Here is a 16334-nt window from a genome sequence, read left to right as displayed (position 1 = left end):
TGAAATGAAACAAAGACAGGCTACGCACTATGAAGAAAAACCAATCTTATGGTCATCTACCAGGAGAGAGGAAAGACAAGGGTTGAAAATGCAAAGGGTAAGAAGAGTGAAGGTTGGAAATAAATGTAAATCGAGTAATATAGTGTCAATAAAATACTGCTGTCCATCTGCCCCTCCCAAGACTATTTCCTTCTGTCTGTCCCCGATGGACGTCAGATAACCGATGTCTCTCCATCTTCCAATTTATTTCTCAGCCCTAGGAGGAACAACAGATCAATCAGTGATGGATAATCAATGTTAGCCTGAGACCAGCTGTGGCGAGCAGGAAAAATGTCTGATGTTTTAGTTTGTTATTGCAGGGAACAGCCAGGCGTGATGTTTATATGTAAAGGCCTCTGGAGTATGAGGATTTAATTAACCAATGACAGCTGGGATTTCCACAGAGCATACCTCAGAGACCCTGGGCCTCATCATTCTATCTCAGGTCAAATCAGCATGGACACTGCTGCCAAATCCCATTCAGACCATCCTTCACATTCCCACTGAGAACGTCATGTAGCTGGAAAACATTTGATTCTTGAATATGGGGGTGAAACAGACTATATGTGGGGTACATAGGATAACATCACCTCTTTTTGATGATGAACTGTTGTATTGTGTCTGTAATCATACTGCCTGTCTTTATTTCTACACCACTGATCACATGAATTAATAAAGCTGAGGTAGATCTTTAACTACACCAAAGGTAAGAATGTGCAGTAGTGTAGGAGTGAAAATGGTATCCAGGAAAAGACATTGGTGAAAGTTATTGGTAAGAGTAAGGTGTGTGACAGCGTGGTTGAGCATTTCCTGAAAGGACTTTATGAATGACAGAAGGCAGCATCAACAGCACACTACTACCATCTGGTGGTCAAAAGTAACTATTCAAATTCAAGGACAGGGGACTTTTTCTACAAAGTCACACATTTTGAAGTGAAGGGTCAACATTTATTTTTTTATTAATCTGGGAAAAGGACAGTAAAATAAGTCCATAAAATGTGCATGGAATAAAGATGATCTAAAATTTGTCAGAGCCAGCTTTGTACATGAGGTGTTTCCTTGTGTTCTTTTCTGGTCTTAGTAGGATTATGTAGCACTTTGGTGCAAAGATGCAGCCGAGCAGTCCATAACTGGAAGCCAAGATAGCAAACACCTCTGTGACTGTGGAGTACTTCCCTGGAGAGCTGATGTAGGCAGGAACAAAGGCTACCCACACTGCACAAAAAATGAGCATGCTGAAGGTGATGAGTCTGGCCTCGTTGAAGTTGTCTGGGAGTTTCCTTGCCAGGAAAGCCAAGAGAAGGCAGAGGCAGGCCAGCAGGCCAATGTAGCCCAGGACGAGAGCGAATGCTATGGGTGAACCCTCGTCACACAAGAGAATAACTAGAGCGCTCTCACGTGGTATCATTTGGTGTGGAGTGGGGGGAGCAACAACCAGCCATATTGTACAGATGATTACCTGCATAAAGACAATATGTATTTTTTAAACATTTGAATAAATGCTCAGCAAAATATTCAAAGCACATAAAAAGTCAGAGGTCCTTACCTGGATGAGTGTACAAAAGGTAATGATTGCCTTCTGCTGTGCAGGCCCAAACCATTTCATGACATTACTGCCTGGAAGTGTGGCCTTGAAGGCCATTAACACCACAATAGTTTTCCCCAGAATACAGGAGATACAGAGGACAAAAGTGATCCCAAATGCTGTGTGTCGCAGCATGCAGGACCATTCAGAGGGCCGGCCAATGAATGTCAGAGAGCACAGAAAACACAGAGTCAAGGAGAAGAGCAGCAGGAAACTCAGCTCAGAGTTGTTGGCCCTGACAATGGGGGTGGTTCTATGACAGGAGAATATGAAGACCACAACACAGGTACAGAAGGAGCCAATAAGGGAAATAGCCATCAGGGTGATGCCCATAGTGTCGCTAAAGGAGAGGAACTCCACCTGTTTGGGGATACAGGCTGTCCTCTCAGCATTGGACCAGAACTCAGGGTGGCAGCGCACACACTCTATGGCATCTAAAGGAAAGGCAGAAGAAGTCTTTAGCTGCTATAGTGTGTTTTTTCCACTGTAACTAGGTCAGATTCTCAAACATAATGTGGGAAGTTAGTTCCTTTCCTTACCTGTCTGATTGCTAATCTCCCCAGCTGTACAAACCACACAGTCATGGCAACAGATAGGGAAGTGAGGTCTGATTGCCTTCCGGGTACCTGGGGCACAAATGCTGCTGCATACTGACAAGGGAACCTAAGCAAAAGAGGAAACACATACTACACTGGTCACAACACAGTCACATAATGAAAATAATATTGAACAATGCAATTCACAAAACATTGTTTAATTCTATTGAGATCCCTACTTTGGTTTGGTTGCTATTCCATACAATGTTCTGTTCCTGGATCTGGAGTTTTTGCTTTCCAACTGTGGCCGTCTCATCAAATTTGCCAATAGTGACAAACTCCATTTCCCCATTTGGTCTCAGCTGCCAGTTGACCAGGTCATACATGGCTGCAGGGTCGCCATTCTCATCAAACTTGGTTTCATCACCAAATGAGTTCAAGTATTCCACCCGTGTTATGTAATGAAGAAGCTAAGGAAAGAAAGTGCATATGATCATAAACCTCTAAATAATGTTTTAGCATCACTATAACCTTTGTTAATCTGGACTGAATTAGTGAACATATAGGATCGTACCTGCCATGGCTGTATATTGTCTGCATCTGGACAGGCCTGTAGAGGAAATGGCCCTTTTCCTTTCACACAGCTTCTCATAGCCTTGAGTGCATGGGCAATGGCATACACAGCCTTATAGACATTGTAGGAAATCCTTAGCTGTGACACATCTGAATAGATATTCGTCACGCTCCCCAGCTCTTCTGCTCCAGAGCATGGAGGTTTACCCTCAACATGACCTTCAGCCTTCACACCCAGGCTGCAATGAAACACCTCTTCCCAGAAGGGTATCAGGAAGGGATCTTCAAGGGCATCTGGGCTCAACGGATGCAAGCGAAGAAGAAAATCTTGCAATCCAGGGATGTGTGCTCGTCGAATAGCAAATCCCATAGAACCCTGGAGGATCTGGTGGTACTTTTTGGGGGTGGAGAGGACGGCTGCTGTGCTCCAGGCCTCACTGGCCAGCCACTGTATCCCAGTGAGCCCCTCTCTAAATTTGAGAGATACATAGATGGCATTTTTGGAATGACAAACATATCAGAAATTAAACTCAGTAAACCTGTAGTAATTAAATTAGTAAACAGTCAAAATAACAAAACCAAAAGATGATAATGTGTTTTTATCATAATATAAATGCTATAGTGTACATAAACGTCATGCCTGAGTGCTTCATCAAACAATGCGGCTGCATCTTGTTCCACAGCAAACATTAGAATCACCCGAGTCCCAGAGGAGAGGATCTTGGAAATGATAGATGAAATAGCGGCCTGTGCTCGGTTCTTAGGGATGATCTCATGGAGGGCAACACAAGCACCTAACTTTCTAACCTAAGAGAGCACGAGGGGAGATACATGACAACTTACTTAATTTCTCTGTTCACAGTATATTCAATAAGTTACACACTGAAAATTGCAAAATGGAAGTTCATTAAATGTATGGGTGTGTGACCCACCTCATCGGCAAAGATGTTTGCCCCACCACGGCCATAGGCATCATCTCCTGCAATCACACCCACCCAAGTCCAGCCAAAATGCTTGACAAGTTGTACTAGTGCATCTACCTAGAGACAGTAAGAGGAAGGGAGAGACAGAGAGAGATAATCATTAATATTGTTTCAGAAACGAAAAGGTGGACATGTTATTGTTTGCGTATAGAGGTTAGGTCACATTGTGAGTAATCTGACTGAGCTTCTGCAACCTCTAACCTGGAAAAAGTCACTGGGCATTGTCCTTAAAAAGGCAGGAAACTCCTTTTTGTCACTGAGACAGGCACAGCTGGAGAAATAACTAACCTGAATGGAAGAAAACAAAATGAAATATTAAAACATTCTCAAATCATTGGTTGGACTTAACTCACAGTATCCAAAGGTTAACGCCACTGTGTGTTGAATTTGAGACTGTTGATTTTGACCATCCCCAGTGGTACTAACAACAAAAAATATTGCGGCAAAAAGTGATGCACAATGCTATCTCTAACCTGCCCAAATCACTGGCACACAGTTGTTGAATAACTATGACTAACTTACCTGTGGCACCTGGAAGACTCCCAGGAAACGGGCCACTACGAGAGACTGAGTAGATCCTCCGTCTCCTATCACTGCTGGTACGGTGCCATGACAGGTGACTTTACTCTGTGTCTCTCCTTCAACCCCTGAACCCTTCTCACTCCTCATTAACTCCATGGCAGCCTTCAGAGCCTGATAGGGTGTACTGCATGAATCATAGATCTTATAGCCCAGTGTGATGTTGGGAAGGAGTTTGCCATCTCTGTTGATCTCCTCGATGGCAAAGATCATAGTTTGCATCCAACGAAATGTCCGAAAGTTAAATCTGGAAGTTGAGAAGAAGATTTAATTCTCAACATAATTGTGAAGCCCTCCAAAAAATAACAACAACACAAAACATGGATGCACAGATGGAAGCAAGATTTGCGCTATATTTGTCATGTGAGCAGAGATTACAGTTGTTTGGTCACAATTTCGCAGCAACAGTAATTTGAGGACTAGCCAAAAAACGGTTTACCTGGTGCACTGTGTGGGAGGAGGCGTAGAGGTGAAGGACAGACTGGGCTCCACCACTGCGTCATGAAGGGAGAAGAGTCCCCCCAAGATGATGTCCCCCTTTTTCTCCAGCACAGGCAGGGACACAGAACCTGGGATTATTTTGCATTGTTTGTTCTGATCTTGGTGTGAGTTGTAGGGAAAAATCAAACACCACAGGAGACTCAAAAACACGGTCCTTCTCCGTAAAAGACTGAGATCTACTGATCTCATCCAAAAATGATTCATCCTTTCTTTAAGCTAAGTCACCATATACCAGTCATAGCAAATGTATGTGTATACAGCACCAGTTCAAGTAATAGATAAGTAATAGTGATTAATGAACCAAACAAGAACCCTGTAAGCTGACAAAGCATCAAACAATTTGTCAGTGAGTTGTCAGTCAGTAAAAAGCAAGAGCTAGTGCACAGAAAATAATACATTATGACCCCATTCAGACAAACACATTATCTTTAGAAATTTTGAAGTGCAAAATGTCTAGTAAAGTCAGTATACAAAAATCATCTTTAACTCAAACCAATTAGTAAAAAAGCATCCCATCCACTGTATATTCAAGGTAAAGCCTCTCAAACACTTTTGGAGTGCTGCATCTTCATTGCATTAACACTGCACAGACAAGCTATCCAGTCTTTAGTGTCAAGCCGGAGAGGCTGGCCTGTAGTCTATATATGCTACCTCCCTCATGTCACAACTGTCAAATTGACCTAATTTCTCCTGGGCTTCTGATCAATGGAAAAAAGAGCCCCCAATTTCACAGCAAGTAACAACAATAACAAAGAACTGGCATGAGCACTTGACCATAATGGAGAAAGACATGAGCTGTGTCATGTCACAATGTCATGCCTGACTAGGCCTAACTCATCCTTCAGTGATGTGAAGAGGCAGGCAGTAGACCCATGTCACAAGGGGCTGCTAAACTAAGTTACATACCTTTCACACACACAAACAAACTTGATACACACAGTGAAGAATCAGAATCAGAATCAGAAAACTTCAAAGCTGTATCAAAACCTTATAAATATTGTTCACAGTGATAAACAGAAAGAGGGACATAAGGTGCATTATTGTATCATTGCGAATGTACATTTAATGTGAGCATATTACATTGTAGTGGCATCTGACAGACAGTGGAACTGTTATGTGGATATTTGCTTTCAAAATCATGCAACTTCACCAGAATCCAGAAATGTCTTTAAAATTTTACTTAATGTTTCACTATTTTTACTCTTTTTTTCTACTATTTTATTTTTGAGTAAAATATCTGTCCCTAGGGTTAAACAGGTTTAATATGGTGAAATTAATGAGCTATTTGGGTGTTGCACATATCATTATCAGGACAAATCCTGCAGGCTACAAAACAGAGCATCACAAAGTGTGTAGCTAAGATAATTTTACATGCTGTATGTTGTGCTGCCTCAGGTCATATGGTTTGCCTTACTCACTTAATATGTCCCTGTGTGACTCTCAGAAGACGAAGGACAGAGGGGCCCTAAGACAGAGCGCTCAGTATTGTGATACAGTCATTTCCTTTTCCTGTAAGTTAGCCTTTAATAAGATCTTAGACTCAAAGGATCTCATGCTCTCAGGGGAAAGGGGTAAGCCCTATTATTTTTGAAAACAAGCTGATTAGAGGTGAAAAGGAGATTGTAATTGTATCACAGTTGTCCTCACGAGGATATGCGATTCAAGATAATTAAAGCCCCTGAGTATTGGCTGTTTCTTTGTATTATATTCAGTCCTTGAATGTGCAGAGGGATGAAGTGGCAAAAGACAGACAGAAAAAGAAAAATAGGCAGACAGATTCAGAGATTCAGAGAGAGAGAGAGAGATACAAACAGTTGTTGCTGTTGACATGCAGACAGACTGTGAGACAGCAGACAGACAATGACTTGGAGAAAAGAAGCAGGAAGAAGGAAGAGAAATGGGGATAGGTACAGACAAATAGAGGGGATCAAAGAAAGAATATCATGAGTCATTTCAAGTAGTGAAATATTTAGGTGTTAGAGGTTATTGTCAAGTCTTCTTAAATTTTATTCCTCAGTTTCTCGTTGGAAAATGTGTAATGTATATATATAACCCAACAGCTAAGAAAACCCAGACATAACCCAATGTCAAAACTTTCTCTCTTTACTACTACTATGTTCTGCTTTGATACAAAAACAATGTCCCCAATACAGAAATTGTAACAGTGTTTTGAAACTGAGGGTAGGTTGAGCACATGGGCATCTGAATGGGTCAAGATCAAAGGTGGTTGCTCTGAGTCATGTCCAGAAGGTCAGCCAAAGAATCTACTAGTGCACACCTGTGGTCAAGGAGGTGAATAAGGGCCTGAGTTTCTAGCAAACCATCAGACAATGCAGGAAGGGGAGACAGGACATAGCCCAGGCTGTTTTCATCAGGGGAAGAGAACTGCTGACCCGGACTGAGGATCAGAAAGCTGGTCCATTTCTCTGGTGGAGGTCAAGACACCGGGGGTTAATGAAATTTATCCTGAGATGCTGACAGTGTCAACTGGAGGTCTGGGACAGTGCCTGTGGCCTGGCAGCCCAGGTTGGTGATTGGCTCCAACTATTGGGGTATCACATCAAAGGTTCTATTTACAAAAACGAAAAGCAAGCAGGTTAAGAAACCATGTTCTGTCTATCTATCTATCCATCTCCTCCGTCCCGTTTCCTCCTTCTGTTCCTGCAGGATTCGGCACAAATTAAGCCCTGGTAAAACATGGTCATCTGATTTTGTCATGTAGGCATAGATGATATGAATTAAAGGATATAGGATACTTGGGGAGTTGTTTCAGTTCTATCTAGTGTCATCAGACTGCTGGTTTATTTTATTTGTACAACACAAAGTGCCAGACAAAATAAATGTAAAAAGTAAAGTAGCATTAGGTTTGAGAATTCTCAGCTGCCCTGCAGATGTCCATTTTGTCCTGAGTAATTGTCTTAACATTAGTATTAAAAATGACATGTAAAATTAAATATAATGTTTTTAGTAGTCATACAATGCAGTAAAATTAAATTAAATGTAGTAGTGTTCCAGGCAGAACAGCAGGGACCACCCAAAAAACAATTGACAAATTTCACACACTCCGTGACCTCAACCCCAGATGGTGTGGCCTTAGCCACAGACCTAGTCAACTTCTAGAAATGCTCCTGGTGGGGGATATTGCTGAAGCTTGGGGTACCAGAGCTCTTACTATGAGCCATTCTGTGCCCACTGTTCAGTGGTAATAGACTTGTTTTTATGGCATCTCAGTCTTTGTCTTGCCTTTTTGTTCATTTCTACTTGTTGGATGTCTTTGGGTCCTTCTCCAGGTGTGTACTCATTTCTGGCACAGTAGAATTTTAAGGGATTTTAACTGCTTGGCCACTCCATCTTTCCTCATCAGCCAATGGATAAGGAGTAGTGGCTTTAACCTGATTCAATCAGAATCAGAATCAGAATCAGAAACTGTTTATTGCCAAGTAACATACATTACAAGGAATTTGCCGTGGTCTGATGGTGCTATTGTTTTGACAACAAACATGTAAAAATATAAAGGTAAAGAAAGAAAATAAGATAAGATAAATAACAAACAGTGCAGTGACCAAATAAAGTGTACAGTAGGGGGTGGGTGCGTTAATGTAACGCAGGGGGGACAGGGGCGGTGTATGTTAATATAACGTATGACTTGTGTTTGTGTTGGGGGGGTGGATCAGTGCAAGTCTTTGGCCATGTTCATCAGGTTGACTGCAGAGGGGAAGAAACTGTTTTTGTGGCGGGAGGTTTTGGTCCTGATGGACCGCAGCCTCCTGCCAGAGGGGAGGGGGGTCAAACAGATAGTGTCCGGGGTGGGAGGGGTCGGCAGTGATCTTCCCTGCTCTCCTCAGGGTCCTGGAGGAGTACAGGTCCTGAAGAGATGGGAGGTTGCAGCCAATCATCCTCTCTGCAGAGCGGATGACACGATGTTCAGCTCCCACCGGAGGTCCTGGCTGATGATGGAGCCCAGGAAATGGAAGGACTCCACAGTGTCCACTGGAGAGTCACATAGGGTGATGGGGGCGGGTGGGGCTGCGCTCTTCCTGAAGTCTACAACCATCTCCACTGTCTTTTAAGCATTAAGCTCCAGGTTGTTGTTGTTGCACCAGGTCACCAGATGGTCAATCTCCCACCTGTAGGCAGACTCGTCCTCACCAGAGATGAGTCCGATGAGGGTGGTGTCATCTGCGAACTTCAGGAGCTTGACGGACTGGTGACTGGAGGTGCAGCTGTTGGTGTACCTTCTCCCTGTACAGTAGAGGAGAAAGAATGCAGCCTTGAGGGGAGCCGGTGCTGATCGTCCGCGAGTCTGAGACATGTTTTCCCAGCTTCACGTGCTGCTTCCTGTCAGACAGGAAATCTGTGATCCACCTGCAGGTGGTGTCAGGCACATTAAGGGGGGAGAGTTTGTCCTGAAGAAGAGCCGTGATGATCGTGTTGAAGGCAGAGCTGAAGTCCACAAACAGGATCCTGGCGTAGGATCCTGCGGCGTCCAGGTGCTGGAGGATGAAGTGTAGGGCCATGTTGACGGCGTCATCTACAGATCTGCTGGCTCTGTAGGGGAACTGCAGGGGGTCCAGCAGAGGGTCAGTGATGGAATGAGGTGGGACAAAACCAGGCGTTCAAATTATTTCATGACCACAGAGGTCAGGGCGACGGGTCTGTAGTCATTTAATCCTGTGGGCCCTGGTTTTTTGGGGACGGGGATGATGGCCTTGAAGCAGGCTGGCACGTGGCATGTTGCTGATCGGCGCAGCGCTTCAGGCAGGATGGAGAGATGGAGTCTGGTCCAACAGCTTTCCAGGGGGTTTGTCTCTTGAAGAGCCTGTTCACATCTCTTTCAAGGACAGACAGAAGTGTCGATGTTGGAGGAGGGGGGGGGGGGGGGGGGGTTGGGGGCTCTTGGCTTGTAGTTGGTGATCTGCCTGAGCCCCCTCCACACAGAAGCAGAGTCACTGGAGGAGAACTGATTTTGTAGTCTCTCCGAGTACAGTCGTTTAGCTTCCCTCACCGCCTTGCTAAACCTGTACTTGGCTTCCTTAAACTCTGCTCTGTTGTCACTCTTAAACGCCTCTTCCTTTTCCATCCTCAACTGTCGCAGTCTTGCTGTGAACCAGGGTTTGTCATTGTTATAACTCACCCTGGTGCGAGATGGTACACAGCAGTCCTCACAGAAGCTGATATATCACGTCACAGCCTCTGTGTACTCATCTAGACTGTTGGTAGCAGCCCACATCCTACATCCCAGTCAGTGCAGTCCAAACACGCCTTCAGGTCCTCTGCAGCTTCACTGGTCCACTTCTTCGATGTTCTCGCAACAGGCTTAGAAAGTTTTAATTTCTGCCTGTATGCAGGAATCAGGTGAACCATGTCGTGGTCAGAGTGTCCCAGTGCAGCGCGGGTGACGGCGTGAAAAGCATTACGTTATCCACGTTAGAGAGAAATATTCCGGGTAGCGGTGTGCGTTGTCCTCGCCGGCGAAGATGCACGAGCGCACTGGCACGTTTCCGTCTACGTCGACGCAGAGCTGCAAAGGTGAGAGCACCTTTGACTAGAATGTCCCACAAAACAGCTGAGGGTGCAACAAATTCGGGAAACAAATCCACTGGAGTTGTTCCCCTGATGTTTATGAGCTCTTCTCTGGTGAAAGAGCTCCGTAAACCAAAACAAAAAATGCTATTTACAACCAAAACAAGGCAAAACAATGCGCTCCAACAGACCGAGGCAGCCATCCGCGGCGCCATCTTGGAACATGGTGCACACACATTTTGATATGGGAAATATGTGTCTGGTGCCCCTTTCACTGTCCATGCCTTCTACATTGGTTTACAGGTTTAGCGGTCTGACATTGTTTACCATCTGTGGATCTATGTTGTTGGCAGATTAGAGCAGAAGCTGTGTGATGTCACTGTCTTCCCATTTTTGGTTATGCTGATATAATGAGCCACTTGAATTGGCATTGGAGTGGGGCGCAGACACTTGCAGTGGAGAGAGGTTCTGTGTCTTACAATGCACTGCAGTATGACCAGCAGATGAGTCTGCCTCACATACTTGCTCATTAGTATGACTGGTGGAAAGTGGTGGGTGCTGACCATTCTGGGATGGCGTCCCTCCTGAATGGTCAGAGTGTGACAGACAACATTTGATTGCTCTCCATGTACCTTCAGAACAATATTTTATTTGCACCATATTTTCAACTACAAAATTGCCAAGTGTTTAAATCACATATCATGTAACCATAACAACCCCATTTCTAGCCAAGGACCTTTGTTGTGCAGTATGTCATACCCATCTCTCCCCATGTTTCCTGTTTCCTGCTTGTATCTCTAGTGCCACTATCAAATGACAAATGACCTTAAGATACATCAAAAAGATGTTGGAACTTAGGGTTAGGGTCATGCAGGGTCTTCTGAAAAATGTATGGTTGAGCTTTGATTTTTTTTATTTTCCTCCACTGACTAGATGGCACATGCTGACCCTTACATATCTATTAATCTCTATGCATTGCCATAAAGAGGAACACACATCTGAAACTGTTTGTCTTATCAAGCTTGCCTGGCCACTCAAGGGTTGTGCATTTGTTTCACTAATAATTCAATTATTCATTAATTCATGCTTTGTGTGTTCTGTGGAAGTAAGCAGTTGCCATCCTAAATCTAAGCCTGTATTTTCTATGAACATGCTTTATAATACTATGAGTTTCACAATGTGGATTTGTTTTCAAAAGTTTGAGCATACAAAATAAGTTGATAGTGACAACAAAGGCATCGAAGGATGGCCTACATTTCCTAATATATAAAGTTCAAGTACCCACTCGGAGGGTTCCCTAAGTGTGTCACAACAAAATAGGCCATGATTAAAAACATCTCCATCAAGAATATTTATTTTAGTTTTTGAAATGAGTCATGATTGTTTCACATGCAGTTGTTTTATCTTTGAGATAAGAACTTTTACAAAATGCTGAATTGTCACTGTCAAATCTTTTGTCCCTATAGTCTTTAACCTTAATATAGTCTCTGCCTAAGGCTATTATTAATTTAGTTTTATTTCGTTTTAGGGAGAGAAATCTTTCCTTTTGCTAATCTAGACAAATACGAGTTCAGAAAACACTGTCAGAACTCTGCTTTATCCTAATTATCACTCTGCAGCAGATTTGTTTTTGAATATTTATTATAAAATGGATATTTGCTAGAGCAAACGCAAACGCTAGTCACATCAGAATCTAGGCCTACTTTTATCTTTTTTTATTGGAGTAGCTACAGACAAAAACAACAAAAGACCTGATTAAATTTTTGGGATGTGCACCTGGAGAGATATGTATGTGTGTGTGGGTGGTGTGTTTGGGGGGGTGACTTGTTTGTGAACTTGTGCATCAGGAATAATCTATGAGCATAAAGTGTTGTTTTAATTTTAATCAGTCATGAATAACAACATGCACTGAAGTGTGACACACACTTGGGGAAACTTGTTATTGTGTATATTCTGGAAGGGAGGTGGCAGCGTGTCATAATCCTAAACCTGCCAATTTACCTTTTACCCAGGGGGGTTGAGGGGGGAACATGGGGCCAGCTGGGCAAGCAAAGACAAGCAAGTGTTTCCGACAAGACTGATGACATCTGGGCCTGAGGCTGTGAAACAGGAGCTCACCAGGTGTTGTGTTGGAAATTAATTAATTTTGAGTTTTAATGAAAGGTGATCCTGCCTATACAAGCTGCTCACATTAATTAGCAAGACTACAGCAGACTCATTATTCAGTACCAGCTACACTAATTAGTTTGATACTGGAGAGAATAAAATATAATCTTTATGTCAAATGTGACAAATCTGGCATGTCAAAGCCTGTTTAACACATTGAGTGCAAAAATAGTTCTATTGGGGTTTCCCATTTAGATGCTTTTTGTCCTTATATACTATGACTGTCAGTACAATCACAAGGTTTTTATTGAAAACACAAAAAATAAAAACACTCCAGAGCTTCAACTGGTTCTTCAAATAGTTCTCTTATCATTTACACACTTTCAATAACACACATATCTTTGTCAAGTGTAAGCCATATATACAATAAGCAAAACTAACAAAATATGTAGAATGTGTAAAGTGAGTCATACTTTTCACATTAACACAAAATAAATAAAGTATAAACCTATATTCAGAAAATAAATTACATAAATTGCATTTGCTTAGTAAGACATCAACATCATATTTTGAGGAAAGTAACATTTATTACAGCTTTAATGCAGCTTTAATGCATCTTGGCCTCCAACACCCCTCACAGGTCCCTCTGGTTGACTCTCTCATTTCTGGCCCTAGAGTTCAAACAACTTGGTTTTGTTCACTGAGTTTTAATGTTGTCTGCTCGATACCATTACATTTAAATGTGGTTTAAAGTACATCTGGGCTGACCAAATAGGGTCTGGATGTTCCTCCATCTACACTTTGAATGTAATTTAATTTGGCTATATGACACACATAGTTGTCCCTGCTTTAATATCTGGTCATGAGTGGTGAGGGACGCATAGGTTTTCCTCTCCAAGGACCTTCATATGTTGTTATAGTCATACATCCTTCAGAGAGATGAATCAGCCTGGTTGCAACCTTTGGAAAAGCACCCCCCAAATCATCAGAAAACCCTCTGCCAAATGTTATATTTGGCAAGAGACAGGCTTGTGGGCCTCTCAAGTCCATGTAATTACCAGGCCGCCAAGTGTTGGGCAGAGTGAAAAGACCCATCACAAAAGATGACCTTACCCAAGTCCTTATGGTTCTGCTGGTCTTTGGCAACCAGAGCACTGTGCTTCAGTTGAAAGGATATGCACAGTGCAGAAGCTGTCTTCTGGTATACAGTGACCTTTATTTTAGCATCTTATTGTGGAAAACAGTCAGTCTAAAATCATTTTTAAGAAGTGCAGCCACACTATAAACCATACGAAATGAACTGTCTTAACACCTGGGTTTAAAGTATTTGTACGTTTATAAAAGAACCTTTTTGATCACTGTGAGCCACTGTCAGGATTTTCTCAGATTCTTCACAAGGCTCAGGTTGAACCTCACAGGTGAAGTCCAAATATAGATTTAGACCAACTTCTAACCTTGGTTATAATCTTACTGACTTAAGCTAAGCTACCCTGAAAATAACCTCTCAACTCTTTTGACTGTAAGCCTTTTAATGTAGGTATTTGCTGGTAGAGCTGGGTTTGCATTAACAGCATTGTAACATTGCACTCACCTGCTTTCTGACAACTGTTGTTTGCTACTCTTTAGCAGCACTTTGTTTCCATGATGCATTTACTGTCTTGCCCCAAGTGGTTCAGAATGGAGCAACACGTTAACTCAAATTTACCTTCTCTTTACTGCTTCCGGGTAAGCTTCAGAATTGATTTTAGGATTTAACAAAACACTCTAATGACAAGTTTAATTCCAATTCCAATCTATATAATAGACATATTAACCCCTTATGAGCCAGTGTGCTTGTCTGGTATCTCTTATTTTGAATTTATGTATACATTCATATTTATATTTACGTTTGTCTCTTAATGTGTGTTTTTTTGTTGCCTTACTTTGTTCCTTTGAGTATTGTGCTTTCATTGTGATGGCAGGATCACTGTTTCTTCTTCTTCTTAATAATAATAATCATCATCATAATAATAAACATTATCATCATCACTGCAGGATCATCATCTCTGTCATTATTACAGCTTTTCAGCAATTGCAAAATATTGCCAGGAGATGGCAACATTGTCCATGGTATGGCTATGCTCCATAGCTTACAAAGCAAAGTGTGTGATTGTGTCCCTCTGTGAGTGTACTTGCATTAATCAGATTGAGGGGACAAAACATTTACAAGGTTAATCATTAAATGTCGTTCTTTTCTTTCAGTAGATTCAGTCAAGCTTACAATCAAATTACTAACACTATGGGTGGCAAAAGCTGGACTTTAGCCATTTAGCCATTACTTTTAGCTATGTATTTAGACTTTTCTTCTCCCTTGCTAACTAGTTTGCACTCACTGTCAATCAACATGTGGTGGTAAGGTGTTTCAACTGACTCAGGTGTGCAGTTGGCCTGTTGTAACTGGAGGGTTCATTGCTGTTGTGATAATAAATATACACACCATTGTTTTATCCTTGTATGTGTTGATTTTCCTCAAACACATGGATATATTTTTTAAATCCAAATACATTTTCTTTTTTTTTTCAAGTTTCTCCACAATCTTTCCATGTACCCTCAACTGTAATAGTTCCCCATGAGGCACTTGCCCTGATTCCTGTGGGAATCACAGACAATAATGTACTTCAAACTGTGGGGCAACAGTTTAGGGGGAAGGGCCTTCATCCCTCTTTTAACATGACAAAGTTATCCTGCATAAAGCCAGATCCATGAAAATGGAAATTTGTATGGAAAATTTGTATGGAAAAACTTGACTGGCCTGCACAGAGCCTTGACTTAAACCCCATCAAACAACTTTAGGATGAACTGGAACACAGACTGTGCGCCAGACCATATCGCCCAACATCAGTGCCCATGCCTCACCAGTGCTCTTGTGGCTGAATGGGAGGAAATCCCTGCAGCCAAGTTTACAAATCTTGTAGACAGTCATAGAAGAGTGTTCTAGCTGCAAATTAATGCCCATGGTTTTGGAACGAGATGTTCAACAGTCATATTCATTCAATTCAATTTTATTTATATAGCACCAAATCACAACAAAAGTTATCTCATGACACTTTATGGGGGTGTAATGTTTGTTCAACCACATCATTTTGGCCATGTCATGTAGATATATAGATAGATAAATATATAGAAAGCCACAGAGTTGGGTCCTTTCTTCCTTTTTGATATTGGTTTGACCTTCTTAATGAGAGGTGACAGTGACAACTACTCAGCCGACCACTGTGCCGACCCCCGTGATAAACTGTGCTTTTAAATTGTATTCATTTGTACTAGCCATCCCTGTTTATACATTTTTGTACTTCAAATTGCAATAAAATCTCTTTTCTTTGAGAATGGTAGTTGAATTTTATAGATCCACAAAACATATCTTATTGTAAGAGTCACCTTTTTTTGACTTTCACTTGGTTTAAATTACATTTCTAAAACATTGTGAAATGTTTCATAAGATTTTCATTTGTTATTGGTTGTGAGGTTATTGCTACACTTAAACTGTAGGGTCTATTTTAGGAATTGATCTAACCGGATGTGTTCTGCCCACCATTCAGCACATCACACTAAGATTTGATTCCCCTTCTCACATTTTAAAAACAAAAGCATGTAAAGTTTTCATTCAATATTGAAGTTTGTTGAGTTTATGGTCAAACAGAAGTGTCAGATTTTGGGCTCCAGGGCATCGTCTTGACAAAAGCCTCAAGTTCTCCAGTAGGGCTCTTAAGGGGATTATGATGCAATACCACCGAAGGGAAGTTTCCTGTGCAAAGCGAGATGAGAGGTGTGTAGGCAGGCTGGAGACACTGTGAACTCTAGAGGGAGTTTGTTAGTTCGTTAGAGTGTGTTATGTTTGTGAATGGGAAGAGCCTGAGGTGTAAGTCATTG

The 16334-nt window shown here is 42.0% G+C and overlaps 1 protein-coding gene across 1 annotated transcript; it reads right to left on the bottom strand.

Annotated features, from left to right (window-relative positions):
- Positions 1–1057: 1057 nt before the first annotated feature.
- On the bottom strand, positions 1058–5000 carry LOC139285249 (extracellular calcium-sensing receptor-like). The gene is made up of 10 exons (XM_070905778.1): positions 4735–5000; positions 4239–4542; positions 3918–4004; positions 3666–3773; positions 3374–3540; positions 2735–3203; positions 2400–2630; positions 2164–2287; positions 1586–2058; positions 1058–1498 (listed from the first exon to the last, which is right to left on the bottom strand). The coding sequence occupies exons 1-10, from the start codon at positions 4998–5000 to the stop codon at positions 1058–1060; spliced, it is 2670 nt and encodes an 889-aa protein (XP_070761879.1).
- Positions 5001–16334: the final 11334 nt, after the last annotated feature.

Source organism: Enoplosus armatus, chromosome 5 (genome assembly GCF_043641665.1).
Source record: "Enoplosus armatus isolate fEnoArm2 chromosome 5, fEnoArm2.hap1, whole genome shotgun sequence".
NCBI lineage: Eukaryota > Metazoa > Chordata > Actinopteri > Centrarchiformes > Enoplosidae > Enoplosus > Enoplosus armatus.
The sequence above is the reverse complement of the archived record's forward strand: the minus strand, read 5'-3'. Positions and strand labels throughout refer to the sequence as shown.

Bases quoted from the DNA above. Each gene is read 5' to 3' on its own strand.
- LOC139285249 (XM_070905778.1), bottom strand. From the start codon at position 5,000: ATGAATCATTTTTGGATGAGATCAGTAGATCTCAGTCTTTTACGGAGA. The intron at 4,543-4,734 runs GTAAACCGTTTT...CTCAACTTCCAG, and splicing joins CCTCCCACACAGTGCACCAG to ATTTAACTTTCGGACATTTC. The intron at 2,288-2,399 runs GTAGGGATCTCA...TCTTTTGCTTAG, and splicing joins GGAATAGCAACCAAACCAAA to GTTCCCTTGTCAGTATGCAG.